Genomic DNA, 12,509 nt, shown 5'->3' on the forward strand with positions numbered 1-12,509 from the left:
TTGCTGCATCAGCTGCTTTGTTGCATGGAGTCAGTAACGCATCCCACCACTTTGCTAAATGCCGTCATAGGACAGCCTGGTAGAGGATGCAGGCAGTTTTCTCTTCAGCAACACCTAGAAAAGGTACAAGAGAGACCAAATGCTTATTTGAGGGTTAGCTCACCTGTGTGCCAGCCTTGTGGCTGCGCTGCAAAAAGAAGGGGGAGTGCTTAGCTGAGGGGGCTGAACATTGTCATGGCTTCATAGGTGAGTCACTGCCACCTGTGGATCCTCTCTGAAGACATTTTGGGACATGAACTATTGGTGCCTACAGGGGAGGAACCTGCGACACAGCTGTGATGTCAGCTGGGCATTTGCACTTACCTGTTGCTTTGAGCAGTATCATGATCTTTGGCAAATGTGAGCTCTGCAGGAGAGGCACTGAAGTCTTCCTCCCCAAAAAGTTCCATAAGACCTGTTCTAGCCTTCAGTCAGGGAAAAGGACCCTGATTAAAATCTTCAGTGGCTTTGATAAGCATCCGTCACCAGCACCCGCCTGTTCTTCTGCAGGAGGAGACACTAACATAAGCAGCACACACAAATGTAAAACTGCTCTGGAATTTTAAAAAAATGCAACCAGGCAGTGGTCTAACAGGCACCAGCCTACAGATCGTTTTTAGTGTATAAGCAATTCAAATAACTCAAAATGCCACAATTAGATGCTATTAAAAACATATGTTGGATAATTAGGCTGTATTTTAATTAAACATTAGTTTATCCTATTTGTTGAACTAATTATGATTCAAGCACAGGAAAGTTCGGAACAGTGGATTCAACATGCCCCTGTGTGATGCTGCATGATTCATTTTTCAAGTCACCTAAGTGTTAGTAGCCCACTGGAGTGACAACGCAGCAGCCATTGACCCAGGAAACTGCTGGCGAAATTGTATTTACATGCTAAGAGATCCTTCATTTTGGGGGGAAGCAGAACATAAGGCAGCATTCATGAGAGATGTAATACATAACAAGGATTGCTTCACAGTCTCAATTTTCCACAATAACTTTTCACCCATTGGCTGCTGTGAGCAGTCCGTATGATTCTCTTGCTTTCACCACCCCAGAGCAATCAGAGTTACTGGACTTTGGTCGCTGCTACACACTTACCCACTCGCTAGGCCCCTCCGCAAATCTTTGAAGTTGTGGCCCAGGAGGCCAGGCTTTTGCAACCTTTTCTGCAGTTGCACAGCTCAGCACAGAGCGGAGTAAATCCCGCTGGGCGCCGTGCCAGGACACGCTGTGCCCGGTTGTAAAAACAAGCTCCCTCCCAGAGGGAGTGTGCAGGAGGGCTGCCTGGAGCAGGGTGCAGCTCGGGGCACCCTGCGCTGCCAGGCTCCCTCCCGATGTGCCAACATACCCTCCTGCCATCAGCAGAACCCATGGTTTAGGACAGTTTTCAGCAAAATTTTTCCGTGTGTAGCTCGTGCACTTGACTGTTTGTTAAAGATCTTCTGGTGTAGTTCTTTAATCGGCAGGCATGCCTTGCTGCATTGATTATCTGTCTCCTACACATCTAAAATCACTCACCTGAAAACTCTCCACATCCATGTTGTTATGGGATCACAGCATCCCTGCACAGCGGAGAGGGAATGACACTTCACAGGTATTTTGTCAACTTCTGACAGCTTCAGAGCACAAGTTCCAGTGTCGGTAAAAGCAAACAAGCAGAAGACCTGAGACTTAAAAGAAAATGAGGGAGAGGCAGAACAGTCAATAACAACTTCATAGTTAAAAAATTAGAGCATTTTTTGGTACATGGACACCCACCACTACATTATCACTAGAACAGCCCACATTTCACAGTGACACCTACAGCTGCATTTGATCTCCCCATCACAGGTTTCCTCGCCAGCTGTTCAGCTATTCCCATTTTTTCAGGGGAAGACTGAAGCATGATGACATCTCCTGTTGCTCTCTGGGGACTCTGGGATGTGTGTGTTCGTGTGTGCAGATGTGTGTGTACATCTGTCTATCTCTGTTCTTTTGCTGCACCTGCCCAAGGCTTGGTGGTCTTTGTATGCTTTTTCCCAGGAAAAAGCTTCTGATGCCTTTCTGGCCTAGTCTGAAATGGAGACAAAGCCACGTGCAGTTCTTGGCTTGGCATATAGCTATCCTAATGATACCGTGACCCAGGGAGGAAACCCATCCAAGAGACATCTGCATCTTTATCACATGACGGACGCTGCTTTTGGAATGCCAGATTAGCATAATTTGACTGCAAGAATATCAGACACCCTTCATTAGCTCAAAGCTATTTCTGAAGAGCTGCTTGTGGTTTGCTTTTTTTCCTTAAAATATGTTTTTCCTTTGGAATTTGGCTCTCCATATCCAGGGCCATCATGGCTCCAGCACATCAGATGACTGCAGTCAGCCTGCTGACTTGGAAGGGAAGAGCACTGGCTGTGCTCCATGCCAGTGATGAACCTCTTTGTAGGGCGGTTCAGAAGAAAGGCACTAATGGTTGACGTGAGTGTCTACAGAGAAAAAGGCACTAACCATACTGTTCACGCTGACTACTCACACATCACCTAACATTAGCATCTTTAAATTATCACTCAGATAAAAACTACTGCTGACTCACAAGTCATTAAAACAAGGAGAGCCATGCTGAGGTGGGATGTCTTGAGGCTCCTCAGCATTGGCTATGAACTGTATTGCCTCCTAAATGCCACAGCCTCTGGGTACCTGCTCTTATCTTCAGCAAGCACAGGACTGAAGGAGCAGGCCCTTGTCCTCAAAGGACAGCCTTTGAGGCCCTCAGAGATCCCCAAGCCACCGTGGCTGACTTCGTGGATGCCGCGCCCCAGACTTGGCTGCGTGGGGCAATATGTCACAGATGTAGATGAGCCAGCTCAGGTCTGGAAGCCAGGTTCCTCAGCTACAAGGCTTTGTGCCTGATCAAATGTGGCCAGCCTTGCTTCTGGCCTCTGGTGGGGAAGGCTGCAAGCCCCTACAGCTCAGGAAGGTGCTAGTTCAGGGCCTGACCCCACAAGTCGACTCCCCGATGCAAGTCAAACAGGGTGGTCTGTCTGCTGGGTCGGAGCCTCTACATGCGCACTCATCTCGCAGGCAGCCTGCCTGCACATCTCCCATCTCTTTGGGAAACAAAGCAACCAACATGTTTCAGCCTACAGCACCATTTCCAGGGAACTATAGTCATTTGTTCAGTCCAAACTCAAAACAAAACACCACCACACGTGCTATTCATAAGACGAAACCATACCTGAGCGGAGGTTTGAGGACTTACACAAAACGTCCAGCGGGTAATCCCATCAGGCAGCCCCAGGGCAGGGCTTCTTGAGGCACCACCGTGGGTGATGGCTACAGCTCAGGAGAAACAAAGCTGCTGTGGGGACAACCTGACTTTGGTTAAGTTGCATTGAACTAAATCGATTCTTCAAATTGAGGTAATTTTTAAAAAGTCATTTTTAACAGTTATTCCTGGAGGGAGCAAGGAGAAGAGGGGGAATAGTTTATCACTGTCTTCGTATTTAACAAGTTTGGGGGTTGGAAGTGTTGGGGTATCTGCTGACACTAATTTCTGTGATGAAGCAACTGCAGGCCATACTTGAAGTGTGGGAGGAGAAACGAAAGTTATCCTCATCCTTATCCTCATTTTTTGTTGTTTTATCTTTTGGTCAGGACATGTTTTTCACTCAGGAAAGGTTTTAATTGGGGACAGATGAAAGAAAGAGAGGGCACGTTCATTTATTTATTTTCTGATAGACCATGAAAAAAAATTGAGTGGTTAAACCAACAAACTTTCTTTAATAAATAAATAGCAGCATCACAAAACCCTGATGTGAATGACCCAAAGGAAGTTGGGTAAGTGACAGTATTTAACCATTCACAAAAATGTGATCACCCGCTGGCCGGGAGAGAACGCAGGCGCTTGTCTGTTTATCCAAACAAGTGACATACATCAGAATGGGTCCAGCTGAGTAGCCACAGTTGACGTATTTACAGTCCTGGTGCTGAATTTTTTAAAAACATTTATAAAAATTCTGTAAATTCTCTGTTCAATTCCCATTATTTACATCCAAATAGAGTAGGTTCCCTTTTTGCCCATACAACAGAACCAGCAAAGGTAAGACATGAAGGCTCCTATATGAAGAGAATGCCTGTGTGTGGACTTATATGGAGTTTGAGGATGCTGTGGAAAATGAGCTATTCACACATATGCTAGAAGCTACTGTAATTCAACTTATTGCTAAATGCTTTCAAAGTCTGTGGTTGGCTTTTAAATATGTATATATGTATATATATGTACATACTCACACATATATATACACACACATATACATGTTTGGAAAAGATGAGCTATGAATTCACCCAAGGAAAAAAAGAACTTAAAAAGCAATGTGATCTTTCTGATTTTTCTGTACTGTTTGAGATAAACAAATTTGACTTAGAGCAAAGGGCAGTCACTGAAGGCACAAGTTTGTGTCTCTGGCCAGTCCTTTTCCTACTGGTTACCAGACCTTTTTGGAGAGGCAAGTGGATTCCTGAGCATTCAAGCCCGTGGTGGTATCAGCAGGCTGGCACATGGTGCATCTCTGCTGCCTTCTGCAAGCAGTAAGCTACACTCCACACCTGGATACCTCGCCTGCCTGTATGGAAGTACTATGGGTTTTTCCCAGGAGGAGATGAGGGAGAAGAGAGGACCATCAACTTCAACACATCAAGCCAGGTGCAACACAGCAGAAGATGCAACCCGTATGTTGTGTTTCGGTAGTGGCCTCAGCGAGGTTGTTGCTGTACACGGCAATGCAACAGCACAATGTTATGCTAAAGCACTAGCAGAATTTTCCATTTCTTCTACAAGTTAATTTTGGTGGGATGAACACAGCAAGCTTAGAGTATAAGCAGTTCATGTTAGTAAAATGCAATTTATCCATGCCTAGTGTAAGCTTTTCAGTTCTAAGGATTTTCATAGTCAGAGGCTGTCAGTGATGCTAAATGCATCCATGTTAGATGGGCACTGCAGCATTTGTGCATTAGTTAAATGAAGATGTAAAAACCTTATGGGTGATATCTGGCATTAGGCAATACTCTACACAAGGAGAATTGCATGAGAGGCATCACCCCAGAGGCACACTGCCAGACAGACACGATGCCTTGGAGGGTTTGTCTACACAGGAACACAGAGGAAAATTAATTCAAATTATACATGCTGTGAATTAAAAGCAGATTACTTAAACTGTATTAAATCCCAATATGGGTGCTTTCATTAAGATGTAAGCGGTGTTAATATGATATACTATAATTGACTTTGGGAGTGAAATGGAATAAATAAAATTTAAAAGTTAATCCAGATTAATCTTCCATGTAGACCAGCTCGAGGTCTGCTTCCTTCCTGTCCCTGGTCATCGTTTGCTTTTGAACCACATCACCAGCAAATGATTCCAGTCACATGCTCTGTCCAGCTCTGCCCACCTCCTCCTGAAACAGGGGAAATGAGCCGGGATCCTCGTTCATGCCTCTCTCCAAGCATACTCCAGGGAGGTGTATCCTGTACCTCACAGCCTGACCCGACCAGCATCGCACACAGAGCAGCTTCTGCTCTACACCCAAAGCAGTGTTTTATCACCAGCACTGCAAGTCCCAGGATGTTGAAAAACAAAAGCAAATGCTAAACAAGCTAAGGAATAAATAGATGTGAGGACTGAGAAGACAAGAGCCCTTACAAAGCCAGAGAGCTCTTCTCCAGGTCAGCCAAAGACCCTGATCATCCAAGCAATCTGTGAAGGCAGTGCCATCCACACTGAGCACAGCTTGCTCCATCCCAGAGCTGATGATTATCTACAAGGCCAAAGGAGGGCTTTTTATAAATCTGAGGCCCTCCATTTATAAAATGGTTGAAGCAGATAACTGGCGTTCGCTTTGTTTCTCATGCTTCTTCTCCAAGTGTGCAAGTGATCCCAGCCAGGATCGCAAAACCACACCAGAACTGCATTCCCCACCTTCCTTAGGGGAGCCGGAGCCTCCTGGGGAATGGAAAGAAAACAGCAGGATTTGAGAGGGATTTAAAATTTAACAGAGGTCCCTTGAAGTGCAAGATTGCCCCAGTATGGCAGCAAGCCACTACCCGTAAGAGGACATGTCTGGCCAGGTGCCTGCACAGCTGCTATGCTTTCATGATGTCTCTCTGCCAGGTTTCTGTACGGTCTTTACACAGCACAAATAGGGGTGAGGATTTAAAGTATATATTTACTGTCAACTTGAAAAAGAAAGTTATACTGACCAAGTCTAATAGCATGTATTTGATATATAACTATTAACGTGCCATTCTGGACTCCAGCAAATGCCACCTGAGATAAATATTCAGCATTTTTGTTCATGCACTGGAAGAAGAATTCAAACATTTTGTCCATGACATATGCAAAGTAACTAATAGTTCTGATCTAGTATTAACAGTAAATATAGAACCTTAAACTTCACTGCAGTATATTAATATATATGATTTTAAGTACTGGACTGGAAAGACAACTCTTTTTTTTCTTTAAAAAAAAAGAAGCTTTGTTCAGAATGCAATATTTACATTGTCCTTTGACCAACACTTAACTTTTTTACACAATATATTTTGGCTACAGATACACTGTAGCAAAAGACTGTGTGAGCCACCTTTACACACAGCTCACTCTTTCACTTACAACATTACAGCTGTTTATGGAGAGCTCTGAAGTCCCTGGTTGCATTTCAAGGCCCTCCTCAACTTCATCTAGTTCCATGCTATTGAGTTCATTGCCATTTCGATAACTAGTTAAAGTCAGATCTTTCCCATATAAAGCTGTTGAAGCAACATTCAGACACTGATTCTGCCGCAGCGCTGATTTTTTACTGGTCTTGTATTGGCAACGGATGTAATTGGAAAAAGCCCTGCGGTATGTTTTGTTGAAGAGTGTGTATACGAGGGGATTAATCCCAGAGCAAACATACCCCACCCAAACAAACACATCAAGGAGTTCACTCAAGAGGTCTTTATCACAGGCTTCCTTGCAAAGGACAGACATGACATTAGTGATGAAAAATGGGCACCACATGATGAGGAACAAAAAGAAGACAATGCCCAGGACCTTGGAGGCTCTTCGCTCGTTGTTGATGGACTGCATAGTTCCTTTCCGAAAAAGCACTGCCTCCTTATTTACAGGAGAGTTCAAGTGAGATGCTCCCTCATGATTGTGAAGCATTGAAATGTTCTCTGTGTTGTTTTCCTTCTTGAGGCAGTTTACGCTGCTCCTCCTCTGCTTGGGCACCTCGCCACACATGAACACCGTTGCCTGTCTCTGCAGCACCTGGACGGTCAGGCAATATGTGATCACCATGATGATGAGAGGGATGAAGAACGCCATGAAGGATCCAATGAGGACGAAGTTCTCATCATTGAGGACACAGGTCCCATTTACGAACACTCTGGAGTCATCCTGCAAACCAATGACCGGAATGGGCATAGATATCCCTAGAAGAAGGAGACCAAAAAAGAGACTGTTACCTGGATCGACAGGGCTCCAAAGAGGCAGCAGAGATGACGCAGGTCCTGCATGCATTCAGCCTGCTGCCTAAAGCTGTTCAAAAGAAAAGTTCCTACTCCCAGATGGAAGGGAAAACCTCATGTAACAACACTCCTGGGAGTACAGCTCCAGGGCATGAACACTCTTGGCTGGGAACAGCTGCAGCTTTCCTGCACTCCACAGCTGACACAGCAAATGCAGCGTAACTCCTTTATTAAGTTCTTTTTCTAGCATTAATTGTGATTTGTGGGTGTAGAAAGGGCAGTCATTATCCTGCTCTGTTCCAGCTGGCCACTCCATGCCTGCCATTTGGGGGGGGGGGGGGGAGTGCTTGAAATCACTGACATAGGGTAGATAGTAGGAAATTTTAAAGAGGAAAATTATCAAAATGCAAAAGAATTACAGCTATAAAGATTTAGAAGCAAGTTTCTTAAAGACATTAAAATAATCCTGATAGAAAAATGGCCACTTTTTCCATGGCATCACGGACCCATGGAAGAAAAGCTCCTGGCTTTCTGGGTCCTTATCAGCTACTTTAGTGCAAGCAGACGGTGGTCTCTACAAGCTCTGCCTGCCCAGGCATTTCATCCACAAGCAGGGTGAAACTTAAAAGTACCATAAAGACAGTCTTGCTTGAATTCTTAGAGGAGGCAATTACAGAGTCAAATGAAAAGGCTGCCTGATTCCTATCCCTCTGTCTTGAATACAGGGCTAAAAACTGGAACGACAGACAACATGAAAGTAGAAAGGTGTAACTAAAATGGTAATCAGATTGACATGACAGTCTGAAATCAGAACCCCAGCTACAAACCCTCTGGCTGAAAGGAAGGAAACTTTAAATGACTCAATTATAATAATAACTAGAGCACAGCTTCCAGCTACTCCTAAGCTCTAAGGAGACTAATAAGCCTCGGGAATCACTGCACTTGCCAAGGCAGTTTCTCTTGTATCCTGGTAGCACAGCACTTTTTACAGTCATGGACTTAAGGGCAGACAAGTGAGATTAAGAACACTTTGCATCCCTTTTCCTCTTCAGCATCATCTAGCACAGCTTGTTAGTCCAGGATTTCAGGACATCAGGCCTTCCTGAAGCAGAAGCAGGAGTCCTGCATGGAGGATCTCTGCAGACGGCTATGTGTCCATGCTGTTTGGCACACAGGCCGAGCAGACAGCATGTCAAGCCCGGAGCACAACTGTCCAGGACTGCACATAGTAGTCTGCACACACGGCTAGCCGCTGCCTTATCTCTTACAGAGTGAAGGAATGAAAGAATGAAAGCATTTTGAATAGCTCTAATTCAGATGCATTTACTTAATGTCCTCCAACACTGTTTTCCAGGAATATGTATCTGCATACCAGCTCTATTCTAGCTTGTGAAAGTCATCAGCAATTTACTGTGGGGACAGAAAGAAGAGGGAATACAGTACTCATGCCAGAGTACTGGATCTCACTGGAATATTTTTCATGTGTACTGAGATCCAAACTTTGTCCCTTGATCTGTGGAGCTCAGTCCCACACCAGGTCAGACCTGAAACCTTCCAAAGAAATCTGTCTAGACACAGCCAAAAACCACCAAAAGCAACAACATATTTTGGAATATCACAACCTATGTGTGAGAACGTGGAAAAGACATGGTGGGCCAGATCTAGTTAGACCATCATGGGTTCATCTAGCCCTGTCTCATGTCCTTGGCAGGTACCAGATGTTTAGGGCCATGGTACAAAATGGGGCAGCTGTCAGCATTATAGCTTAGAGAATTCCACAGCAAGAAGTTGGATCCACACCTTGTTTTTAAAATAACCTTTGAGACCTATCTTCTGTGAATTCTTGATCTCATTTATAACTCTACAATACTCAGTGGCATTCAGTTCCACAACCTATCTGTTTGTCATGTGAACAAAGTGTTTCTTGCTCATTTAAAATTTGCTGCCTGATAATTTCCTCTGACTCCCCTCAGTTCCTCTACTGTGAGAAACAGCGAATAATCACTCTCTGGTCACCTTTTCCACCTTCTCAGTGATTTTATAGACCTTTATCACCCCTATTGTCTGACATCTCTTTTGGAACTGAAGAATGATATTCTATTTACTCTCTCTCCTCATGCCAAACTCATTTTATGCCTTTGATTATCTTTCTCCATTTCTTTTCAAACTCCTCTCTGTCCTTTTAAAGAAGGGGAAAAACCTGCACATCCCAGCGTTTAGAGTGCAGCAGAATGTCTTTTGTTCTTTGCTTCCTACCCTCTGGCCGCCTGGCTGTCAGTGAGCACTCACTCACAGACATGTCTGTGGGGCTGCCCATTTCCTTCCTTAGCTCCTTCACCCAAGAAATAACCAATGCAGAGGCTACTGTTGTGTCAGGATTGCTTTTTTGGGGTTGCTGTGAATAGCACAGGTCCTAGAACTAATCCTGTGGGACTCTGAATTTCTAAACAGAAAGAGTAACATGCTGAAGAGATTAACCAGGGCATTTTTCCCACTCCAGGCAAGTGTTTCCAGGATTCTGGAGAATACATCTGCAATATGTCATTACCATAAAATTACCATTTGCCAGTAATCTAGTGAAGGAATTTCTTCTGAAAAGTAATGATTATAAATGCCTTCTGTGATTCCTTAGCCCAAGTGATAGTTCCAGGATTCGGTCTTCTTTCCCTCTACATGATAATGTTTATCAGTTTACACTTGCCTCCTTTCTGATATGTTAACCCCTGTTAGCTTGCCTGTGCCAAATCCCTGTGACTGCAATAACCTTCATCCCATCAAGCCATTGACCCTTTATTGTTAAAGACATCTTTCTAATGCCTTGGCTCAATCAAACCACAGAGGTGGACAGAGCAGTCTTTGCACAAAGAAGAGATCTTCATTAGTTCAATGGCATTACACTGGGATTATATCTGCATGGATAATTTTATGCTTTAGAGCCCTCTATAACACATACTCTTTGAAATAAAACTCCAAAATGAATAAAGGTTCATTCATGAAATAGTCATAATTGAATTTAGTGTTATTGCTTTAGCCAAGGGAAATGAGATGAGGTTTTAGGATATCTTCATGGTCACACACATAAAGTACATTTGGGAAGAATAACCTAGTTCTGGGACATAATGAATATACAAATCAAGAGCACTGATGGCAGCCTAAAACTCTGCATGAGCATGAGATACCTCAGCATTGATGACAGGGAATGAGGAGGTAGCTGCTGTAATGGAAAAGTGTCCCTCGCCTCTCTCATAACAAAGTGGGATTTCAAGCTGAGAAAGCACAGAAGAGAGAGAGCACCAGGTCTTTGTTTGCTCTTTCCTCCAATCCAGGAAAATCCCATCGTTAACAGCAGTAGGAAGAAGGATGCCCTCGGAGGAGCTGCCAACACACATTCATTCAGCTGCCAGCTAGCCTACAGCACTGCTGAACGGGCAGCATTACCCTCATCTCAAACGCTTTCTTCTGCCTCACACTTCTCTTTTGTAACACATTCTTTAATATGAGATTTACCACTGATCTACTCCACAATCCAGCCCTGAAGGGAACTAAGTCTGTTAGACAACTTGGGCAACAGGGACTAATTCTACATCACCCCACTAGTGAGAAATGAAGTGTGGAAGGTCTCAGACACCCCAGAGGGGCTTCCTTCATGGGGTATTACTGCAAAATTGCTACTGCCACAATCCCAAATGCACAAATATCTGCTTGCAGACACAGCTCACACCCTGGCCCTGATTTCAATAGGGTTACCCTGATCAGTACATGCTGTGCTTATCACTAATCATTCCCATGGCACCTCTACATGAGTAAGCATGAATGCCTGCCTTACTTGAGTTCAGCTGTTTGAACAAGCACGGAGAAGGCATTCAACTCCACTTGACTCAAGCAACCCACAATACTAACACTGCAGTTGTAACTGTTCATAATTTAAGAACTGAGGTCAGTTGGTCAGAGAAAGCCAAACTCACTACACCAGCACAAGGACAGTGAGTGTTAAATCAGGCAACAGGCTCTGAAGCCTACTGCTGTCCAGCCTTACTGCTGTTCAGCTCTCCAAGCCCCAGTGCAGAGCGTTTCATGAGCTTTTGCCTTGCAGCTGAGCTGTCACACTCTTCATCAACAAACGTCAGGCTGATTTAGTGAGCTGAGGTCTCCAGCCTCAGAAGCATTTTCCAGCTGTGTCAAATAACCCTTTCTAACTAAGGTGGCAGCAAATTCCCAAAGAGAGGTGGCGTTGTTCCAAAAACTTGCAAGGTAAAAGTTTTGCGAGCTTATTGCATATCACTCTTTGCTCTTCAGAGCAAACTTGGTCCTCTTGCTTGATGTCTGAGCAGTGCCTAGGGCAACTGGTTTTGCCCCAGTAAGAAGAGACAACCAGCCACCACCAGCCAGCAAACCATGAACCATGGCCCTGCTAGACTCAACACTGAGAGCTCTGTGCAACCTTCTGCCAGTCAGCAGCTGGAGCAGGACATCCTTTTTCACCACAGCAGTTCACAAGGGAGAAGATGAAAGTGATTTTTTCTCTTCTGTCCTCCGTTAGCTTCTGTCTGACAGAGTAGCGGGAAGCAAGACAGAGGGAGATCCTCTGGATCACAAATCCAATTACAGTTGTTGTCCTAACTGCTTCTTGTCAGCTTTAAAGATGTTCTTAAGCCAGCAGAATGGTTCATCAAATGGGGCTGAGATGATGCCATGGACACAGAGTAGCAGATGCTCTTCACAGATTCTCAATTAATAAAACAAACCCCAAATACCTACAAATATAGCTTTGTAAAACATTTACTGTCTTGCTCCAGAAAAAAAAGCTGGCTAAAAAGCCTAAATTGACATTCACAGAATTTAGACTTAAATGAAAAACAATAATGGTTTTGTGTTTAATATCCTGTTTTCTTCTGTGAAAGCCCATGAGACTGATAGAGATTACTGGAAAGATGGAGTCTTTGATGTTTATTTTCACTAAGAAAGCAAGTAATTTCCA

At 44.2% G+C, this 12,509-nt stretch overlaps 1 protein-coding gene across 4 annotated transcripts in view; it reads right to left on the reverse strand.

The window, feature by feature from the left end:
* Positions 1-4,388: 4,388 nt before the first annotated feature.
* HTR2C (5-hydroxytryptamine (serotonin) receptor 2C, G protein-coupled) overlaps positions 4,389-12,509 on the reverse strand; it is a 97,078-nt gene continuing 88,957 nt past the window's right edge. For 2 of the 4 annotated variants that reach the window (XM_010565274.1, XM_010565271.1), the window contains 2 exons: positions 6,690-7,495; positions 4,389-6,023 (listed from right to left, as the gene is read on the reverse strand). In XM_010565274.1, the coding sequence (XP_010563576.1) occupies positions 5,862-6,023; positions 6,690-7,495 (968 nt within the window). In that variant the 3' untranslated portion in view covers positions 4,389-5,861. Of the gene's footprint in view, positions 7,496-12,509 lie in introns of all 4 variants that reach the window. The other 2 variants (XM_010565275.1, XM_010565273.1) reach the window with 1 other exon arrangement.

The sequence above is a fragment of the Haliaeetus leucocephalus genome, unplaced genomic scaffold, assembly GCF_000737465.1.
Source record: "Haliaeetus leucocephalus isolate CR32 unplaced genomic scaffold, Haliaeetus_leucocephalus-4.0 Scaffold189, whole genome shotgun sequence".
Lineage (NCBI taxonomy): Eukaryota > Metazoa > Chordata > Aves > Accipitriformes > Accipitridae > Haliaeetus > Haliaeetus leucocephalus.